This window comes from Carcharhinus amblyrhynchos, chromosome 3, assembly GCF_965287045.1.
Source record: "Carcharhinus amblyrhynchos chromosome 3, sCarAmb.v2.hapA, whole genome shotgun sequence".
Taxonomy (NCBI): domain Eukaryota; kingdom Metazoa; phylum Chordata; class Chondrichthyes; order Carcharhiniformes; family Carcharhinidae; genus Carcharhinus; species Carcharhinus amblyrhynchos.
In genome coordinates, this window is record NC_137326.1 from 42,157,289 (window position 1) to 42,181,274 (window position 23,986).

At 39.8% G+C, this 23,986-nt stretch overlaps 1 protein-coding gene across 11 annotated transcripts in view; it reads right to left on the minus strand.

Moving 5' to 3' along the window:
- The window catches only part of foxp1b (forkhead box P1b), a 492,035-nt gene that overhangs the window by 159,224 nt on the left and 308,825 nt on the right, over positions 1–23,986 (minus strand). For 10 of the 11 annotated variants that reach the window (XM_080183569.1, XM_080183534.1, XM_080183572.1 and 7 more), the window contains one exon: positions 19,292–19,381. In XM_080183569.1, the coding sequence (XP_080039695.1) occupies positions 19,292–19,381 (90 nt within the window). Of the gene's footprint in view, positions 1–19,291; positions 19,382–21,659; positions 21,787–23,986 lie in introns of those variants that run through there. The other variant, XM_080183573.1, reaches the window with a different exon arrangement.

The following is a 23,986-nucleotide window of genomic DNA, read 5'->3' on the forward strand; positions in this document are numbered from 1 at the left end:
GTCACATGATGCATTGCATTGCATCAATAGTGGTGTTATGCCATTAATGCACAATGTATCAATATATTCAAAGTCAGATAAAGATCCTGGGGTTTAGCAGTGGGGGGGAAGAGCAAAGGGCCTGAGGCTTTACAAGTAATGGAAGGGGGTATTTTAGTTGTTAGCAACAGGAAGAAAGAATCCTGAGGTTTCACCTGTGATTGGGTGAGGGTTCCGTATGCTGGTGAGAGGTGCTGGTCGGGTTTCAGCTGCATTGGCCTGTTACAGATTTGGAAATGGATTCTTGAATACTGTCTTGCATTATTTTAACGGTGATTAAAGTCCAAAACTACTTCATGGTTGTGAAACACTTTGGAATGTCCTCAGATCATGTAAGATACTGCAGAAGTCCAAGTTCCTCATTTCTTTTTTTTGTCATGTGTTTTGCAGTTTTGCAAAGTGGTAGGAGATGAGATTTCTTAGGCTTTAGCAACACTTCAAACAACAAATCTGAGTTTAACTGTATTGAATCCAGTAACTTGGCAGCATTGGAAAAGGGGAAGCTGGTGAAATAGCTCCTCAGAGGCTGCCGTCCCTTCATCAGATTCCCGGTATTTACAAACTCAGTTCTACTCCTAAGGCTGCTTCAGGTACAAAGATGGAATCCAGAGAGCCAGTAGACCTCATACTCCTGTAATAATATACAGGTGAGCAGGCAATCATGGCCTCAATCAGAGAGCTCATACTCCAAGAGGCCTACCTCATGGACCTCATTGAAGTTGTTACATCGGGGGTTTGGTAAAACTGGCAGATAGATTGTGAGTGTAGAGTTTTGTTCAGTGGAGGATTTCTTGGATTTTTCAGTGCTGTGGGAAGGAATTTTAATAGCAGAGGAGTACCTGAAAGCGACAACATTAGGGAAGTGTCAGGATCTGACAGCTTTGGGGAGGGATGTTTAGGAAGGCACTGAGGAAGGGAGTGTGAAGTAGGTGGTAATTTACTTCAGTTGACAAGAATGATTGATAGGAATGGAACGAATAGCAACCCCAATGCTAGGCTTTGGAGAGATGCTGAGACCTTCATGTGAATCCAGTAATGCAAATGCTCAAAGACACAAAGACAATTCTATTTGCAAACTTAATTGCATGAAGTGTGATTTTTTTCACAGATCTTATTGTGTTAGAAGCTATGTGATAGAGAGGCTGAAGGAGAATAACATGGACAAGATGCTTCTGACAAATACATTAAGTGATTCTGAGCTGTCTTCTCATTTATACGAGAATTGCATATGATTATAGTTAATGATAATTAATAAACAAGCATATTACCCAATCAGCTGGAATAAATTTATATCAAGTAGGAATAACTTTGCACAGCAGCTAAGCAGTTTCACAAAGATAGGATATAAAAAATGTGATCAAGGAATTGTGAAACTGATCAGCAACTAGAAGCATTAACAAACTGGGCACTTGTCATACTAACATATTTATAATCCTAGCAGATCTGCAATGGTGCTGCACATGATAAATTAAGGAATATAGTCACTTTCGTACCTGTACACTTGGCCTTGCTATTTCTCTACCTGTTTTTCTTCCACGATGTCAGTGGCTCACTCCTTAAATCTACTCCACTCCCACTACTACTTCTATACCTGTAAACTTTCTCTCTTTCTTTTTGCCCAGCCTGGACCCCAGCTCCTCTTAAAGCAGAGCTGCATAACTATCCTTGTGAAATATTCTTATTCCCATAACCTTGGATGCTCCTTTTCTGTCTCCTTTTTCCAAAGGATAAGGATCACCATTTCTTTTTCTCTTGACTGCAAATCCATCACCACAATGGACAACAGACAAGAAGGACGAAGATGATGATGATGATGATGTTGAGTACTAGCTAGGAGCTGTACCTACAGTATACCATCATCTGCTAGGTCAGACATGTCCCCCATTGCACTACAGAACATTGGAAGCAACAGCAAGCTGCCAAGAAGCAAGCAGAGACGAGACAAGGGCCATCTCAGTTCCATGGGTCTTTTGTGCAACACAAGCAGCCAACCAACCACTGTAAACCTGGCTCTCAGGCAGTCTAGAAGACAAGAATTGATACCCTGTTCCTTTTGGGTGAGGAGGGTGCGGGGGGGGGGGGGAGTGGGAAGTGTCCAAAATTTACCTGGTTGTGAAAAAAAATCAGAATAAGGTGGTTGTGGGCACAACAGCGAAGAAAAACTTTCTGTATTTTTCTATATTTTTACCTGCAGAAATCCGAATTCAAAAAACTCCACCTTTCTGCTTTAACAGCAGTTCATCATTGTAATTTACCCCAAATACTGCTGTGGTCCAAATCCAGGAAATGTGGAGTTGTTTCACCACTAGTCTCAGTTTGGAACATTCAAATGATGCAAATGGTGACTTGGCAGAGAATCAAGGATGAACTGTAGAGGTGTGAGGAAATTGTTCGTAGGGAATGATAGGATAGTGTTTACGTTACTGGGCTCATAATCCAGACACTTCAACCATGGACCTGGAGACATGAATTATAGTCCCTCAAAAACATCTGGGGAATTTATATTTAGTAATTTAAAAAATAATCTGGAATAAAATGAGCATCAGTAATGGTGACCATGTAACCAGCGGATTGCTGTAAAAATCCATCTGGTTTGTTCATGTCATTTAGGAAAGGAAACCTGTTGTCCTTACTCACTTTGACTTGTATGTGACTCCTGGCTTATATGTGACTCCAGACCTACACTAATGTTGCTGATCCTCAACTTCCCTCTGAATTGACCTAGCAAACCACTCAGTCAAGAGAAATCAGAAAAGGCCAAAAGAAATGCCGCTTTGCCAGTGACACACACATCCTGTAAATTGGTTTTAAAAACACTCATACTTAAAGGTAGAAATCCTGCAAAAAAAACTTTCCCCTGACATGTAAATGCATTAGGAATGGTAAACCTTTTGTTTGACGAGTGGCAATCTCAAATGTCTACAAAATCAGATTAAAGTAACCTGCTTCTTATGGCAGGGAATGCCTTAGCGTGTCTATGGGGAAATGGAGTTGATTGACAACTTCATATCCAGGCAAAGAAACATATTCAGCAGCTTTTATCTAACTTAATACTTCCTCCTGTTCTACTGTGCTGCAGACCACATAGAGATGAACAAAGAAAGGCTCCTTGAGGCAGAGAGTACCTGGCATAAAGTTTGTATTACACAAACCAATCCAAATTGCGTGTTATAAGAAAAAATGTATCTGATTTCTGTGGAATAAGAAATATAATTTAATGGAATCTGTGATGTTAATTTTTTTTTGGCCACTGTTAAATTTTTACTTTCATAAAGTTGATTAAGAGGTGAGAGCATGTGGTGAAGGCAGCTTCAATCAAGGCACTTAAAAGGGAATTATACTGTGATCTCAAAAGGAATAAAGTGCAAGGCTGCAACTAGAAAGCAGGGGTGAGGCTCTTGGTGAACTGCTCAATTGGAGAGCTGGTCCAGATGCGATGGGCTGAATAGCTTCCCTCTACCCTGTAACAATCCTGTGATCCCTCTGATCATAACCTAAACCATTACAACCAAACAAATCAATCATTCTTCCGTTATCAAAAAAGGCCAAGTGAGGGCTTACGTCTTTTCCAATGAACAGATCACAAAAGGATTGCAATCTGTGCACCCCTGTCAGGTTTCGCAGACACAGTAAAGAGTGAGGGTTTTTTTAATGGAAATAGGCATTGATATTGGACATGTGAAATATCTAAAGGAGGGCCCAGAAATTGTAACAGCTTTATTTTCTCATGAAGACCATAAATAGATGGATTTGATTATATATTTAATACAGCCAAAATGCTGAGTGGCCTGCAATAATCAAATACATTGCAAGTTCCAGTGTAAGATTTTTCCAACGACAATGTCAACATTTGCCTGCAGCACTCAGTCCATTATACCCGCTGGCCTCACCATGATAAGGGGTTTGAATGTTATATGCTACTTAAAATAAGCTGTTGAAATAATAGTTTTTAGGGAGCTGGAGTGGCTGAGTGGGTAGTTCTTCTATCTCTGAGCCAGAAGATCCTAGGTTCAAGTCACACTCTAGGACTTTTCACCAAGGAAGAAGCCAGACTGGCTCAGGCAAGTAGGCATGTATTGATGCTTGGTTACAGTCCAGATAACTGTGAAGGATGGGGAAAGATAGTGCCAGGAAGGGCAGCTGTTTGTAAAACCACCCATCAAATCCCCCCTCAAAGAATGTTGGTTGATATTAAGAGTGATCAGCCATCATTGTGGCAACTCCCATGTGAAATGGAAAAGTTAACCATAGTTGATGGCTCCATTGAGCAATCCACGTGCCTAGTGTACATACAATGAAAGCCATGGTACCAAAAACAGGGCAGGGGAGGATGCCTGTTGATGTGCAGGAAACATCTGTCCGTGGGTTTTTTTACCAACCCCTCGGGAGCCTCAAGTTCCCACAACTGGAGAACGCCCAATGGAATTAAGTGTCTGTCAGGTACTTCTCTGGCCAGTGTTGGGCTCGCCTCCAGATTCAAGGTGAAAATCCCATAATCAGAGGCCGGCAGCACCACGGAGAGCTGCTGCACCCAAGAAGAGGTCTAACATAGCAGAGGGACCCAGGCCAGGGGTGCATGAGGAACACAGTGACATCTCACAAAGTACTTCCAGTGCTGCCCCGCCATAGTGCACCATCATTTTTAAGTGGTGCAGGCTCACGTCTACTAGATCGATGCTCGCCACTCAAGATACTGCCCCCTCCCGGTTCAGGCATCCCACCAATCAATAGCACAGTTAGCACTGGCTGGACTTGCAGTCATGTAACTTAACAGGCAGCACAACATTTGTGATCTGCCTGAATTGGAATCTCTGATGTTGGTTAATCATGCATCATGACACCTGACCGCATTTTTGGGGGTTAACAAATTTAGCTCTCTGCATTAAACACTGATAACAATATTTAATTAGTAATGTTGAAATGTTGCCAAGTAGGAAAAATTAATGGCCTAATTAAATGTTGTTGCTTTGTTTGCTTCAATTACAGATCACTCAAGTAATGCATACAAAGTAAAACCTTCACACTGCTCAATCAAAACACAATAATGGATTTGTGTCATTTATGATAGAAAAGTGCATTGCAGCACACATTTAAGATCATCATAATTAAACTGAGCTCCTTTAAAAGCTTAACCAATGTACAACTAAATCTGGCAGCCCAATATTATTGTACGTTTGAAGTTGTTAACCAAGGCAGTAGCAAAGAACCTTGGTCTTTTGCCTCTGTAGTGTGAACAAGAGGAAGGTTGGCCATGGTTCTCGCTTCTCAAGCATGATCTTTGCTAGAAATTGCATCTGTATGGATTTCAGGTGAGAACAGAGTTGGGCTCAGCTTTGAATTTTTCAACAAATACCCTTCAAACTTTCCCAGCAAGATTCATTTGTGAATGGCTGTGGAAGCAAAGAGAAATGTCGATGAAGCACAGCAATGAATAAAGTCAAAACCTTCATTAGAGAAGAGATATTAGCACAGAAAATTGACGAGCAAAGGATACTAAAGCTACAAAACCTCTGGCTAAATCACTTCCATTTTACAGTATTATAATTCATTATACTGTTGTCACATGCACTAAGTGAAGGCTCCTACGTTTGTTTTAAACATTGCTTTCCTTCCCATTGCACAGTGACCTCATAAGTTAAAAATTAATTGTGAAAAATGTATAACAGTTTGCAATAGGACAAATGTAATAGTATCAATGTGTGACCAAATACATTAAAGTACATTAGAATGGAAAGATACTGAGTGTGCTGATCCTCTAATTTAGCATTAGATGTGTTAGAAGATAGTTTATGCCAGTGATTATCAATGCAGTGAATTCTTTCCCTTAATTACTATCTGGAGGAAAACACTAAGCCAAAAACTTCACTATCAGAATCAAGGGAGTAGGGAGTTACCTTATCTACACTTGCATATCCTCCAAGAAGTCCAATCAGAAGTAACATTGGCAAACAAAGAAAATGGTCAATAATCATCATTCTGAAAGTCATGTCAAGGTAGCTTATGGCACAATTTTAATAAAGATTGTTTACAATATTACAAGCTAAAGAGTACTCCATCAACTATGACTTTCTTCTCTCCTCAACAGAAAGAAAGAAAAAGTTTGGTATCATCTCAGAATGTCCCAAAGTGCTTCACAGCCAATTAATTATTTTTCAACTGTAGTGAGATATGTTAGCCTAGTCACTGGGAGAACTCCCCATTCTTCTTCGAAAAAATTATCATGGCATCTTTTACCTCTGTGCAATCAAGCACAAGGAGATTTGGTTTAACACCTCATCTGGAAGATGGTGACTGAGAATGAAGTGCTCCCTCACTGCTGCACTGATGTTAATTCAGGTCATCACTGGAAATTTCTTCAGAGGTTTAACCAATCAATTGCTGTAATTTCAGAGGAGACCTTATAATCAGACATCTCTGTGGTTTACACAAATCTTTCACTGTAGCTACAATAACCAATCAGAAGAACCCCAACTAGATTCCTGGCCACAATCCTTAAAGCACTGATTCATATCATGGCACATCTCCAAAGCGCTGGCTGACCTTTCCAGTATTTCACATAAGTGATCATTCTTCATGTGAGAACACAGACAGTGCGGGGAGACTATTTCACTTTAGAGAAAACACAATCCTTTGACCATTTAGGATCCATATGTGTTCATTTTCCCACAGGATTCACTAGAATATAAAGACTAGGAGTAAAAAGGATCTGTAACTTCCTGTAGCAGAGACATTACAGAGAGTCAGAAAATCAGCCATTCACCTCAGAATGTCCAGCCTGTGGTCTACTCTAACAGCCCTGATCTGACTGATCCATTTGTGTTTCTGGTCAATTAGGTCTCTAGGATGTTATTGATGGGGTACAGTAATGGAAATGTCATTAAATGTTAAGAGAAAATAGTTATGCTCTCTCTTACTTTTTTTTTGACCGACAGCTATGTAGTGAAAATGCCGCTCTATAGTCCAAACTTGGATGTTCTGCAAGTTTTGCGTTACGGGCCTCTTCGTTACTTGGGAATTGTGAATACAACTGAACACTGCAATCATCAGCAAACAGCCACAGTTTTGACCTCATAGTAAACTAAGATCATTGATAAAGCAGCTGAAGATGGCTGGGTGCAGGATTGTGCCTGGAAGAACTCCTACACCACCAAAATGAGCATCCTCCAACTACCAAAGCATCAGTAGCATCTCTGGTATGTTGTGGGTATTGAAGAGTTTCCTACCCCATTACCACTGATTTCAGTTTTACTGGGGATTCTTGTGCTATCCTTTGTTGAATGCTGCCTTTATACTAAAACAAGTCACTGTCACCTCAGCTCTAGAATTTAGCTGTTGCTCTCATGTTTTGATCAGAGCTCTAAGAAATCTTTGAATAGTGTGGACCTAACAGAACCCAATTTAAGCAGATTATTGGCAAGTAACTTTTTTTTAATCCTCCCATGGAACATGGTCATCACTGGCAATGTTTGTTGCCCATCCTGAATTATTCTTAAGCTGAATGGCTTTCAAGGCCATTTCAGAGGGCAGTTAAGAATCAACCACATTGGAGTCACATGTAGGCAGGCCAAGTAAAGATTGCAGATTTCCTTCCCTAAAGGGTTTTAGTGAACCAGATGGATTTTTATGACAATCAATGATAGTTTCATGGTCACCTTTACTGGGACTAGCTTTCAATTCCAGATTTTATTAACTAAATTTAAATTCCATCAGCTGCTGTGGCGGAGTTCAATCCCACAACCCTCAGATCCTTACCCCAGGCCTCTGGATTACTGGTCCAGTGACATTGCCACTAGCCACCAACTTCCCCAACTGCTGCTTAATTCCACCGCCAACAATATTTTGCTAATGATGTGGAGTAGACTAATAAAGTAAATGCAGGGAATTTTCCTGCATTTTTGTGGACAAGAGGTATCTGAAAACTTTTCATGCAGTTTAGCAGACACTAGTGTCCTTGTTGCACTGCAACAGTTTGGTTAGGTCTTCACCACTACGGTTGGAATGTTGCCATAGTTTTGGTGTGTCCAGTGCACTTAGACACTTCTTGACATCAAGTAGCGTCAATTGAGCTGGTTGAAAATGGGCAACTGAGATGGTGGGAAAAGCATGTGGATACTCAGAGGGATCTTCCTCTGGTTGAAACATTTGCCTTTTACACTCAAATAATTCAGTTGTTTTTTTTAATAATAATCTGACAGCTCCACAGCCACTTTTATTATTGATACCAGTTCTTTATTTCCAGATTCTTAAAAACATCTGAATTTAAATTCCCGAACCGCCTCGTGGGATCTGATCTCACATTCTCTCTGGATTATTAGTTCAGGAACCTAACTGTAAGATAGAAGGTTGATGTCGCATGTCTGCTAGCTACTGGCTTAGAGTAGCTTTGGCCTGAGTGCAGCAGCATCTCCTCTTTCATAGGATCATAGAATCCCTACAGTGCAGAAGGAGGCCATTTGGCCCATCGAGTCTGCTCTGATCATAATCCCACCCAGGCCCTATTCCTACAACCCCAAACATTTGCTGTGTTAATCCCCCGACACTAGGGTCAATTTAGCATGGCCAATCCACCTAATTCATACATCTTTGGACTGTGGGAAGAAACCAGAGCACCTAGAGAAAATCCTCGCAGACATGGGGAGAAGGTATAAACTCCACATGAACTGGGAATCAAACCCAGATCCCTGTCACTGTGAGGCAGCAGTGCTAACCACTGTGCCACCCTTTCACCCAGAAGTGTTGTATGAGGTGGGAAGAAATAGAGATTTTATACTCAATGGTTACTGACACAAGGAATCCAATGGTCTTTGCTACTTTATGCTCCATACAAGCCTCCTCCCACTTTACTTCATCCAACTTGGTCAGCACATCAATGGATCAAATACATCCATAAAATATTTGAATAATAACTTACACTTGTATATCACCTTTGTAGTAAAATGTGCCAATGCACTAAATTATGAAATATGTTCACTTTTTAACGATCAAGTCATTTCACAGGAACATTTATTTTAATATACACTCAGAAACATTTAAGGATGCACAAAATATTTAAACAGATGCCAAGTGCTAGTGCTGCTGCAAAGGCAGCAAAAAATGTTTTCTGACACAATGACATGTAACAAAAACAAATTAATTAAATAGATTTTTTGTATATCTGATAAAATCTAAAACCCTAATTTTAACAGCATATCTGGGAAAAAAGCAGTGTGATGCATTAAACATAGAACGTAGAACACTACAGCACAAACAGGCCCTTCGACCCACAAGTTGCGCTGATCATATCCCTACCTACCAGGCCTATCTATAACCCTCAATCCCATTAAATCCCATGTGCTCATCCAGAAGTCTCTTAAAAGACCCCCAACGAGTTCGCCTCCACCACCACCGACGGCAGCCGATTCCACTCACTCATCACCTTCTGAGTGAAAAATGGTGAGGAATCTGATTTATGCCCAGCCTGATCTTACACTTCATTGACATGGATGAAACCGAGAATTGAACTGGGTGCAAACTGGACATATAAACAGTGTGTATCCCATTCTCAAGTGATATTAAAACTGAGGCTATAGACCTGGAATTTCCTGGGTGTTTCTCCTGGTCCACTACCATAATTTGAATGCAAGTTTGGTTGAAAACCCATTTACTACCAAAGTTACAATGGTAAAGTGGCGGCAGCTACAGGGGTTTTCTGGGTCAAACTCATCTTGTTTAAGTGCTAAATTACTTAAACAATATTTCTATTCATTCATTTTCATCAAATATTTATGTATAATTTACATTAAATATATTGTAAGGATCAAACTCATTTAACTGTATGTTTTTTACAACATACACATATAATGCATGTTTAAACAGGAGATTGATGGCCTCTGTCCTCACCTTAGCAAATGCTAACCAGCACCTCATTATTCATGCACATCACTCATTCCCAAAACTAGGGCATTATTGTCAGAATTTTCATAATGGTTCAAAAAAATCATTCTAGGCAATGCAACTTAATTTGAGAAAATCAATTTCAGCTATCTAGTCCCTACACACAGGAATTCCATTCCTAAAAGCCTCTGAAATCTCTATCCCCTTTTCTATGATAAAGCCCTCATTAAAACCCACCCATCTCACCAAACTTTTGATCCCCCCAATAATTCTTTCTTTAACCATTCATTTGTCCTTGCATATCTGCGGAGTGGTTTAGGCTGAGTTTCTGTGCTGCAAATGTTGTACAAGTGCAAGTTGTTGTTGTAAACACTCAAAATATGATGTGCTATTGATTTTGGAAAAATCCTGAAAATAATTAGATCCAGGTGAAAAATGCTACTCAAATGTCAGCTGTGTCTTTCTTAATGTAACAATCTCACACAACTCAAAGAAACTTAAAATATAAATGATAAATGTAAATCCTCCTGTAGACGTTTGGTCCTTCCTTCCCAATCTTCTTCCTGTCTGCCCTATTTTCATTTCAAACTTTGCCTTTCCTTGAGCTAATCCAACTTATTTTATCATTCAAACCAAGATGGAATGGAACAGAGGTGAGCAAATGGAATTGAGATACCAATCAGCATGATCTGACTGAATGATGGAACAGACTCGTGGGGCTGAATGACCTAACCTTTAAGTAGTGTCATTAGGCAACCAATCCAGTCAGCGGCAAGATGGAGAACTATTCCAACTGGAAACATAAACTCCACTATGCCACAATATTGATACTATGCTCTCAACTGAACACTTATTGTTGCCAATTATTTGCCAATAACAAAAGGTATCCAACTGTCATCAATTTTCTCACCATTTAATTGGGTAAGTATCTCATATCCATTTGATATTTTCCCTGGATAGGTCAGTTGTCTTTAGAAACTAAAGGTGCAGGGAAATAAATGGCATGCAAATCATAAGAACAATTTCTTGTTTAGCTCACACTAACACAATTTATCAAGGTCAACGGCAGGTTTGTCCAAACCCTGCCTAGGGATCACAACCTGGCATTTGAGGCCCTGCATCCACCCCATGGACTCACTCCTCAAATTACTGGTAAGTGAACGAAAGATCTGTAACAATCTGCTTGTGCAATCAGAGAGTCTGCTCTCTGCCATATTTGTGGCTGATGGGCAATTTGCGGCTGATGGGCAATTTGCGACAAGAACATCCACACTCTGTCCTACATAGGACAGAGTGTGTGCTCTCTCACTGTCCTGTGAAGGCACCGGCCCCTGAAAGGACAAAGGGCCAAAATGATGGCACAAGCAGGGAGGCACAAGGAAAAGCAGAGTGGAAGAGCTCAGGAGAGAAGCGATAGGTAGGGTGGCAAGTAGAAAGCAACATTTGTCCAGCAACAGGTGGTGGTTGCTAAGTCTGGATGCAGCTAGAAGCCAGGTAGACCTGGGAGTGGCTGGAGATCGGGTAGGTCCAGAGCGGCTGGAGGTCAGGTCAGATAGATCGGGGAGAAACTGGCAGCCAAGAAGGTCTGGCTGGAATTTGGGTAGGCCCAGTAGTATCTGCAGCTTGGATAAGTAGGCCTTTGAGTGAGGGGGAGTGAATGTCTGTGTGTGTGTATGTGTGTGTGTGTGTGTGTGTGTGTGTGTGTGTGAGTGAGAGAGAAATCTATCCACAACGCAGACCGGGAAAGGAGGAAAATCTAGGCTGAAAAATAACCTGCTTTCATATGAATTCTGCTCAGGCAACCACAGAATGTGTGCCTCCAGGGGTAAAGGTCAATGTTTGATAAATCCAGCTCTACTGCTAAGGCCTATCCCTAACCCTTGCCTTATGACCCTGCAGCCTTGTCTGTGTGTCTCTCTCTAACTTTGCTTCTTAAGCAAAATGGCAAATAAAGAGGTTTAACTGGTGAATCTGCTGCTTGGCACATTTTAATGGGCATTTTTATTAATTACTCTTTACTGAAATTTATTGCTTGGACATTGATATTTTTGTTCTATGATACCTGATCTTACCGAATTTTGACTAAATTTCATGAGCAAGAAAACAACTGAAATGTGCCCCCTCCGCCAATCTGAAAAGGTTGAACAAGGCATACTTGTAACAAGCACAGGCGGTATACAAGCACCGGAGGCAGAGCGTTGGTATCAATGGGTGCTATTCTGATTGGCGGTTGGTGACTAGTGGAGTGCCGCAGGGATCGGTGCTGGGGCCTCAGCTATTCACCATTTATATAGATGATCTGGAGGAGGGGGTTGAGTGTAGGGTGACGAAATTTGCTGATGACACAAAGATGAGCGGAAAAGCAAATTGTGCGGAAGGGGTGGAAAGTCTGCAGAGGGATCTGGATAGGCTGAGCGAGTGGGCGAGGACCCGGCAGATGGAGTACAATGTTAGCAAGTGTGAGGTTATCCACTTTGGCAGAAATAATAGTAGGAAGGATTACTATTTAAAGGGCAAAAAGCTGCAGCATGCTACGGTGCAGAAGGACCTGGGGGTCCTTGTGCATGAGTCGCAAAAACCCAGTCTGCAGGTGCAGCAGGTGATCAAGAAGGCGAATAAGATGCTGGCCTTTATAGCGAGGGGGATAGAATATAAAAGCAGGGAGGTCTTGCTGCAACTGTACAGGGCACTGGTGAGGCCGCAGCTGGAGTACTGTGTGAAGTTTTGGTCGCCGCACTTGCGCAAGGATATACTGGCCTTGGAGGGAGTGCAGAGGAGGTTCACTAGGCTGATATCGGAGATGAGGGGGTTAGACTATGAAAAGAGACTAAATAGACTGGGTCTGTACTTGTTAGAGTTTAGAAGGATGAGGGGGGAATCTTATAGAGACATATAAGATAATGAAAGGGATGGATAGGGTAGAGGTAGAGAGATTCTTCCCGCTCAGAAAGGACAGCAGGACTAGGGTAGGTAGGTTTTTGACAGACAAGGGAATTAAGGGTTACGGGGAGAAAGCGGGAAAGTGGAACTGAGCCACTTCAGATCAGCCATGATCTTATGAATGGCGGGGCAGGCTCGATGGCACTGGGCAGGGCGAGTCTGAGCACTAGGTCAGAAGCCTGGCAGGTGGAATTGGAGAACTGGTGGGGATGGTTGGGGCGAGTTGCCTCATAATAGGCACACTGGATTCAGGAAATAGATGTGACTGGGTCTGCCCAGCAGTGAATGTTGCTGCCTGCTGGATTTCCCAGGGTTCTGGAGCTGAGCCGCCCATAGTCAAAGTGGAAACGCTGAATAAAAATGAGCCTCACTGTCATTTTAAAATGTCAACCTGCCCTTTTGGAGTGGGTCAGTCACTCACCCAACTTCAACTTCAGTCAGAAGTGGGCAGGTTGGCAGTAGCTTTAGGTCAGAATCCAATTTTTAATATTTTAAAACACCACTCCACCCTCCAACAAATGAATGTCACATCCCTCTCCCCCACACACACACCCGTCTAATTCCGCCCCACCTCCACCTGAATGTCGAATTTTTGATCGCTGGATTTTAAAAGGGATGTCCATACGTGTTACAGGACCCATTTGACATTTGCAAATGACAACAGACCTGTTCTACATATATGGACAGCTTTTTTCTTTAACAAATACCGTACTCTGCCAAACAGATCTCTCTCTATTCCTGGTTAAGAGAACAAATGCTTCTGCATAGGCAACTGCAACTGGCATTTTTCTTCAGCCAGCCGCTGAAATTGGTACAATAAGTAAAAATAACTGTTTTAATACAAACACCTATGTGCCTTTTTGAATTTTCAGAAGTCATAGAGTATTCGTTATTATTTAGCAATAGTAATTTTATGCATTATTGCCATACAACTTCAGCTGTAAACAAGGAAACAGAAATGGGCAAAAGATGCAGAAATATTTTTATCCAGACATAACATGCAGATGTAAGATTCTCCAATTGTAATTAAATTTATTACAACAGCCTCACTTTGAGTGACATATTACTCAAGTTTCAGGAAAATTCCTAAAGCTTTCAAAACTGCAGACATACAGATGTGAACCACACCCCTTCCCCAGTCTGCTTATGTAATGGACAACGGCTGTTAAGTCAAACAACAAAATGTCTCAGAATGGACAAAAAATTAATTTACATCTTTAGCTGAAGAAAAAGGGTGGATGGTGAGTGCTATAGGGGTAGTGGGGTTTGGAATCTTATGATTTCTTAGATGTCCATTATCTTAGAGAAAGCTCACAAAGAAGAACAGCTATTTAATTCACGCAGAATTACCACAATCTGGTTCTAATATCTGATATACACAGCAAATTGTTTTTGACAAGAAAAACATTTTTTAAGTCTTCAATCTTTCCCGAACTTGTACCGTTGTAAAAATGTATGCAGTAGTTGCAAAGTAGCTGCACATCCATAATAACTAATTTAAGTCATTAAAGATATGCTGCATACAGTACTTGAGAGAAGTCATAAAAAATACATAATCACAGACCAAATTCTACATAGCACAAGCAAGAAGTGGAGCAGATTGATGCTGTCACATTGTTTAAACCGCATTCTCCTTTGAAAAAAAATCAGTCTCGTCCAAGTCCGACAGCACAACACATATGGATGGCAGCAATCTTACTGTCTTGCTATCTTAACTAGCTTTCCTGACTGGGCACCATGCCAACAGGAGTAGGCCGCCCCTCATTGTCACTTCTATAGTGTGGCGCTTGCACTAACTGCTGTTATTCTAGGCTTCAGGAAATATTCTAACCACTGGATGGGCTCCAGTGCTGTGCAGTAATGAGTTGCAGATTTGAGCCGTTTGGTGCACATATGCTGGGACAATGCTATGGTGTGTACAGCACAGTAGTTCAAATGCTGCCTACACAAACTAAAGGAAAAGGACCCTCAGCTCCCAGCAGAAAAAGCTTCAGACTTTGAAGAAAGGTTAGCATTCATCTCCCACCGTGATCCTCATTCAGCCAGCCGTCAGAAAAAGAGAAAACACTATGCTATTTGACCTTAATGTGAAACTCTTTAAGCCGCACAAAGATTTTACTTTAAATCACTATTAAGATGTGCAAGATGCCCTGAGTTTTTTTGCATAATGTTGTGGATTTCTGTTCATTAAAGGAAAATTACACAGTAGTAAAGGCTAATGTGTTGCAGTCTATATTTTGTGCCCAGATATTATTTCTTAAACCTACTAACATTATACAGGAAACAATGAGCACTGCTTGAAAAGTCCACGTCATGATGTTTCCATCAATTTTTTTAATACATATGTTTTATGATCCTACAGAAGTAGATATTTTTCATCCTATAAGAAAATTACACAAATGGAATACTTTGAGATCAGTTGGTTACATCTCAAATGTACAGACAATTCTCATGTACACTAATCCAAAACATTAAGGTTTTGTTCCACATCCTGCTACACAGTTTTGTTTGATAGTGTTTTTTTTCCACACAAATGAAAAAGCCTCAGAGTACATAGTTCTTGCATTACCTCATGCCTACATGCAATATGTTGACTTCACTTGTTTAAACTACACATTAAGAAGTTCATTGTGGAACCATGTGGACATAACATCTTCAACACAGCTGCACATCACATAAACCGCAATAGGTGGCAGCAGCCTTCCCATGATTCCAAACAGAACAGAATATTATTTCCACAATTTTAATGCCCCTGCTTGTGGCAGTGCTACAAAATAAAACTATATTTTTCCCCAGCACTAGTGGACTATCAGCAAGGGTCCAACGCTGTGGTTCCTAATTACCTTCTTCTTCACTCTTGATCCTGTGGCTCCCATAATTAGTTACCTGGGGCTGCAATCCAATTTGAAGTGATGACAAGAAAGTGATCCATGAAAAGTAATAAGTTAAATCCAATTTCAGTCTGCCTCTAATTAAATGCACATGGAACTAATGACTCAACCCTACCATTTCAGTGATAATGTTAATTAGCTAGGTGGGAGTCTCTTTTGCAGGATTCTATGGGTAAACCAAGTCGTGGGGGAGGGGAAGGGAGACATCGAATATTTAAGGGAAATCGTCAACAATTTGCACACTTATAGCCAGTCCAGTATACTTAGTTTGTCTTTGTCCCTCCTCAAAAAAATGTTACATGTTTTACCTCAGCTTGGCGAATTGAGTTAGATATCTTTAGGCAATGTTTTGCATTCCAATATGAAAAGCTGATAATATCTGCTTCATATAACCTGCAAACACTGCATTTGAATTTGTTTCTGTAAGCATAACTGAAAAGTAATGATGGCTCAGAAAGAATGATACCTTGTTCACTTAAGGTTAAAGCAACCAAAAGTCTTAAGTTAAAGTAGGCTTAAAGATTTAAACCAGCAAGCAGTAATTAATTGGCCCAATTTATACCCTGGAATGAATATTCCTACAATTTTCAATAATTGCCACCTATATAGAGTTATATATATAGAATATAACTACGTATTTCCAGATGTAGTCTTGTTTCAGATGGTGGGTGTTGGTGAGGACAGAGGAGGGAAGGTATGTCCAAATTAAATTTGAATTGTGCCAATCAATTGAGTACAAAGATTATTTTCAATGATGTCACTGAAATAGCAAGTTAGTATTTTTTCTTGCTATTTCAGTGAAGAAAGGCATTTGTCAGCATTGTGGGGTAATTTGTAACAGTCATTCAAGGCTCTCTGCCTATTCACCAACAGCTTCAGTATTAGTCCTTCACCTGCACAAACCATGTAGCTTGAATTCTCTGAATTACAAATCTGTTTTTAACCAAAGATACTTTCATAGCATAAGTTACAATCACCATGGCTTTGAGGAGCTATGCAAAAATAACAAGTTTTATATATGTGGTTACAACTGAAATCTGATCTTCCTCCAAAAGATTTGAAGAGTTAATCCAATGAGAATTTTAGGGAGATTCCAAGCACAACTGATCGTGTGCGTTAATTATATGATCTCTGATTTTCCAGTGGGAAACAGGAGTTGCAACAGTTTCCAGGTCATGATACAGTGGCCTCCTTCTGCAGTGTAACAATCCTGTGATTAAGGATTCTATGATTAAGGGCAGCAGGTGGGCTCTCAAAGCTGGAAGGTCAATCATAGGTCTTCCAGTTTAAAAGACCTACAGTAAACGGTAAGTAACTAAGAGAGTGCTTCAGCATGGAGATAGCCTCTCACCAACACCGGGGGCTGGATAAGAATCCTTCCAGTGGACGGGCTTTGGCTGCACCCACACCAAGCAGACAGACAAGGTGGGCCTGTAATCCTGCCTGAAATGCCCATGTCAGAAAAATAGAAAGGTAACTTATTATCTAAATGGAGAGAAAATTCAGAATGCAGAATGATCTGGGTGTCCTTGTGCATGAATTGTTGAAAACTCGTATACAGGTACAGTAGATAATAAGGAAAGCAAGTGGAATTTTGGTATTTATTGAGGAATTCAGTATAAAATTAGGGAAATGTCGCTGCAACTGTACAAACATAGAAACATAGAAGATAGGAGCAGGAGGAAGCCATTTGTCCCTTCAGTCCTGCTCCGCCATTCATCACGATCATGGCAGATCGTCAATGGGGATCGTCAAATCTTGCTTTCTCCCCATAACCTTTGATCCCTTTCGACCCAAGCATTATATCTAGCCACCTCTTGAATATATTGGCAATTGTATAAGGCATTAGTGACACCTGCAGTATTGTGTACAGTTTTGGTCCCCTTATTTGATGCCAGATGTAGTTGCATAGGAGATAATCCAGAAGAGATTCACTAGATTGATTCTAGAGATGAGAGGTTTGTCTTCTGAAAACAGATTGAACAGTTTAGGCCTATACACGCTGGAATTTAGAAGAACAAGGGAAGATCTAATTGAGGCATGTAAAATGCTAAAGGAGATTGACAAGGTAGATGTAGAGAGGACTGTTCTCTTGTAGGGCAATCTAGAACAAGACGTCATAGTTTTAGGATATGGGGTAGAAAATTTAAAACAGAGATGAGGAAAAATTGCTTCTCTAAAAGGGTTGTGAATCCATAGAATTCACTACCTCAGAATTCAGTGGATGCTGGGACATTGAGTAAATTTGAAGGGATAGACAGATTATTAATTAGTAATGAGTTGAAGGGTTATGGAGAATGGACAAAAAAGTGGTGTTGAGGCCAAGACAAGAACAGCCATGATGGTATTGAATGGTGGAATAAGCACAAAGGGCTGAATTGCCTACTCCTAGTTCTTATGTTCATGCATTCAAGCAGTCACATGGTCCTTTGTCCCATCAGGAAACTGGAAGCCTGCTGCAAAAATCCTAGACAGTCTTCTTTATCTCTGGCTGACACAACTGGCTACCTGTCTCACTGAGGCAGATAACACTACTGGCTTGAAAACCACTTCAGCATAATAATGGGCAGCGGCAGGAACAGAATCAGAAAATTGGCATGCCGAGTGGCACGAGTATTTTCAGGCTCCATTATGCTCCATTCCTGAACTTGGCAGGGTACAAAATTTCAGTGATGTGTGTGTGGATGTCAGTGGAGAACAGGGCTGTGGTCAGTGGAGGTGCACATAGTTTAAAGTGAGAACAAATTTCCAAATATAAAATGGAAACATAAATCACTTTTAGTTTTTTTTCCTTTTTTTAATATCGAAAGTATACTGGCTGATATAAATCTTTCTTTACCACGAAAATGTTGTAATCCTAGCTCAAGGTCATTTTACTTCAACCCAGTTTAGGGAAATCAGAACTTTTTTTAATGTTCAATTTTAGTGTGGCCAATAAAATGGCATGAATGAATACTGCCGGAGTGCATTTCATTTCATGTTTTTTGTGAACAAGAGACAAAGCAGAGAGCAAAAATCATTCATGGTATTAACAGTATGTAGATTTATATATAAATATCAAAGACCCAAAGTGGTATTAGAATAAATTTAGCATTTTATTTAATTATGTTTTGAATGCCTTAATAAAACTGAATTTTAATAATGATACCTCAGTTCAGTGGCACCAACCCTTCATAAGAATCAGATTGGTTCTGTAATAGAACCTACTATAAGAGTATCCTCTGTAACAAAATTCCTAGTTTGACTTTGAACAGTGGCTCGTTTGATCCTTCCAAATTATTTGAATACTCACATATAAGCTAAAAGGTCAAAGTAGTCATATTTGATTTTCTAAGGGAGTTTTTAGACACCAACAACACAACAAAGCACTTCTTCACTACCTAACATCAGATCTGGTTGGCACACAGATCATTAAAGATTATTTTGCATCATTCCATTAAGCATAGCACATGACACCCACGTCAAAATTGTCCACTTCACATTCTTCCTATCTAAGAACAGTTCAAACGTGCACACGTTATACATATAATCTATAAATATACACTTACCTGTAGGGTCGGTTGCTTGTCATTTCCCTTGGGAGACTTTAACCCACTGGCTTGTTGCTGCAGCAGGAGCTGTCGTGCAACTTGAAAAGCCTACATAAAAAAAGAATAACATTCACCTTTTAACCATAAATAGACCCAATGGGACAGTTTACTACTCTGTCACACAAAGAAGAGTTACCACAAATGGCGCTTCATAGAGTTTGTTTTACAGCTCAAGCCTCCACAGCTAACACCCTAAAAGAAAATTTTTAAATAGATAAATGAAATTTATTTCGATTGATGACAGTGCCACATATAATTCTGCAACATTAAATTCTGGAAGTCTCTTTAAAGTTAACATGCTTTTTATTGAACATAAAGGTATATCTACAAAATATTCTGCATTCTGATGTCTCCTTTTTGCACTAAAAGAGTATTCCATTTTCAGACTATGTTGATGGATGGTTGTCAGTAGATATCAAATTTTCCAAAGGAACAATGCATTATGAAGAGCTGGCTAGAATGTTACAAAACAGCTAAACCAAAGAATCCCTTGGGCTATGAGTGGGAGAATAATAAAATGGGATATATTAAAATATCTTACAAACCAAAAAATCATGAAACTATCCTAATAATACAAAAAGTTGGATGTGAAGAACATTATTAGCCATTTGTTTACTTACAAGTACGATGTTGCTTGGGATAATTAGAACTGAATTAAAAATTCTACTCTCTCTCATCAAAATAAATCATACCATAGAATGCTGTCTTTAAAAGATTTGCAATGCACTAAATCATGCTTCTGGCTGCTGGAAAAATAAAACCCAGGCGTTTTATGCCCAAACTACTCCCTTTTCCTTCTGATAAATAATCAAACTTAGACTGTCCAGAATAAACAAAACCAACAAGCTGGGAAATTCGATGACCATCAGAACTATGAAGATACCAACAAAAACCAACCCACAGTTCCCACAATGACTTTCAGTTCCACACCTACATCAGTATAACATCTGAGTAAATAAATTCAGTCACTCTTTCCATTCCCCTCCCCCATGTGATTACTCCTACTATTAAACAAACAGTTCAGACCAGTTCCAAACATCTGACCACTCTTAATCACAAAAGACAACTTTTATGGAGTTAAATATTATTTAGAAAACATTCGTTATATGTGCTTTGGCAGACAAGTTGTTCTTTGTTACTACCTGTTATTTGACTTTATTAAGCAGACTTTTTTGGTTGTACAAGTCACCCCCAGTATTTATACACAAAACTGACTGATAAAAATATAAATTGATTCTTCGTAAAATTTTCCTTATTCCTCAGCATGACCTAATTTACCATCAATTTAAGGTTAAATCATAACATTTGCATCTTTCGACAGCTCCCCTACTCGGCTCACTGGGACTGTTTAATTGGCAGATTTAATTCTGGATATGACACAAATAATTACAGAGTGGGGAAGTTTACCGAAAGATCTTAATGCCTCTAAATTTCCGTTGGCTTGCAGTTGTTCTTTGGCTGTTGCTGTGAAGCGGGGGCTGAAGAATGGTGTAAAGATGTTGAATAAACAGGAAGTGCTATGCTGCTGAAGCTCACTGAAATGAAAATATACTGGAAGGCTGCCCTTCTTGGCCAGCTCAAAAGGCCCGTTTCCACAGTAGCAATGCCCATATAAGTAAATGACAAATAAACAAAAATGTACAATAGCCATCTTGACTTTGTTCTCAAATTTATCCTTGACTCTATTCATGATACTGCTGCTTTCTGTCAGGTGAGTGCCTTAATAACAAACATCACCTCGTAAAGAAAACCAGTGTCTGCTTTGCAAGACTCCAAGGCAAGACAGCTTGTAAAAAGATGAGCTGCCACACAAACGTTTACTATAAAAGTGGAACAAAATTCCTTTAGAAATCTTATTTCTGTTGTGGCAACTGCCTGCTGGCTCACAGGGACTGATCTGTTATTTTGCACGTAGTCTCTGCCTGTCTGTCATCCTGGGTGCTAATGCTCTAGTAAAATAACTCATTGGGAGCTGTCATGGGGATGTTTACACAAGACTGTTCCTTTCTTCATACAAGGAAATTTTTTCTGGAATTCATCTTCTTTTGATCTCACATTCAAAGCAACACCACTGTGATAGACGTACAAGTCTTAAAGTAAATCCAGACACTAGAGATAAACCACCAGAGGCTGACAGACAGCAGCATCTAAAGCTCACAAATGGGGGTAACAGCATGTTGTCTGAGTATGTATTATGGCAAAAGCAAGATATATATTAGGTGGAGCTGACTGTCCATGCATTCAAGTTCAAAAAAGTGGGGCCACAAGACCAGAATATTAGCTTAGAAAAGCACAGACAGCGTAAGTCAAAATAACTATGTCATACCAACAGAAGTTTGTACTCTAAACTGGTGATCGATGTACATGGGATACTGAAGATATCAAATAGAATCTCCATCGCATTGGTGACATGTCACAGATGCTGGTTGGGGAGATAACTGACATTTTATTTACGTTGCCGAACCTTCTCACACCAGCTTATAACAGATTCTCATCTATCTGGGAACGTACTGTGAGAAGGCCACAGGCTCTCCCCATAACTTCTGCTGCCAATGTTGGTTTCTAATTTGGTAATCAGGAAGCATGTTCTTACAGTATTTTCTCTAGTTGGACGTGCCATCTAGTGGTTTGCCTGTGAATATGTCAAACAAATTACAGATCCGCCTTCTAGATTTGAACCGAGTCTTAATTGTTCACTCAATTTTATGCAAAGTGAACAAAATCATTCCCTTCGGTGTTCTCTTGAAGACACCGGAGTCATAATGGAAAATTTCCTCATGGATTCCAGCAGCCCATGGCACCTTACTCAAGTGATCATTCTTTGTATGCAAGCCTACAGAGCAAGTGATGACAAGTTGCTCATCTACTAAGAGACATCTACTAAGAGGACTAAGAGTCCTCATCCAATGTTAATACCTATACACGTCGTAGCAGTGGTAACTGGATGTCAGTTAACAGCATCCAGGAACTTCAGTTGCTTATTCCTCATACTAATTTAGAATGCTTGATGTCAACTATAATGTTCTATTTGCTGCTACTGCTAATATTAGCTAACTTAGCATAGCTGAGGGATAAAATTAGGACATTTTACTCAAACATTTAGTACACACCAGATAGTATAGGCCCACTGGGCAGTCAAAGATATCCCAGACAAAGCATTTATGTGGCTAATGGACTTACTTTTCTTTTACTACTAAAACTGAATAAAACATGCTGACAATAAAAAACATTAGTATGCTATAGAACATTTTTATGATATAGAAAGTAAGGAATAGTTTGAATAATCTCCTACGGCCTTCTGATGGTCACCTTTCTTGTTGGCATCAGCACTTTTAGTTTTTGACTTTAAATATCCTTTATAATTTTAAATAGATATTCCCAAACAATGCAAATCCAGCTTTACAATTTGCTGTTGTGTATATATTGACAGAATACCTTTACTGAGTAGGTTACAACCTTGAATACATATTCAATAGTTGTCTTGCATCAACCACAGTACTGCTTTATGATGATGCAAAGATCAGCAAAATTAGATGCTGTCATAAAATAATCGATATTGAAACTTTAACAATCTAGCTCAAAATTTAATTAAATAGAATGTTATTTTGTAACAAAATAACACCATTTAATTGTTTATTGTAATAACACTTTTTTCATGATTTTTAAGAGGTTCAGATTTAAATCCAAAATAAATTTGGGATAGCTTTGTTCTTACTTCTGAAGAATATTATATAATGGAGCAATACTGGATAAGTCACATTCTACCTCAGAATATAGGGAAATGCAGGGCAGATCTGTGATAGTCAAAATGATGCCAATTTCCAGACTTCAGAGACAGTCTACACTAGAGGGAGGCAAGTGTGTGATTATTATAACTGCAGAGGTGTTACCGAGCCTGAACTGCTCTCTCAGACCACGAGCAATGTTTGCTTTGGTTGAGATTTAAGGAATGCTTTGTATCAAGTGAAGTGAAAAAATGAAAACAAATTAAAAACAACAGAAGAAGTGATGTGGACAGTACGTTTTCAGAGTACCTTGGCACCACAGATGGTAAAATACGTGTTCACATTTCGTATTCCCTTCTTAGAGTTCTTGACCTTGTGCTTACAAAGGTATGCAGATTTAAAGCAAGCTACTTCCCCAGGAGAAAGGTAATAAATAGGTCATTGGTCCCAAACTACTCACAGACACTTCCAAGTGCCCAATTCAAGAGGAGCCTTTGCAAACCAAAGCAGGAAGAAAGGAAAGGACAGATGAACCAGGCAACACGTTTGTATAAATGGGATAGTGACACAAACTAAGGCAAAAATAAAAGTTGTACAACAGTACAATACAAGAGATGCAGAAAAGCAAAGGCTGTCAAAGAATTACAGACCAAGACTGAAAGGAACAGGGAATTCACCCAGCTTTCAGAAGTGTTCACGTCAATGTGTTTTTTGGGTTGTATAAATTTCCCACCTCAATTTTAAAATCCTAATTAATCTTTTCAGATTGTTCCACAGCCTCACCTCTCACCATTGCTACAACCGATTCCAGTCCAATAAACCATCAGGACCTCTGTGCTCCTCTAATTCTGGCTTCTTGCACATCCCATCATTAACTGCTACACCACTGGTGGCTGGGTTTCCACTGTTTTGACCTGACACTTTGGAA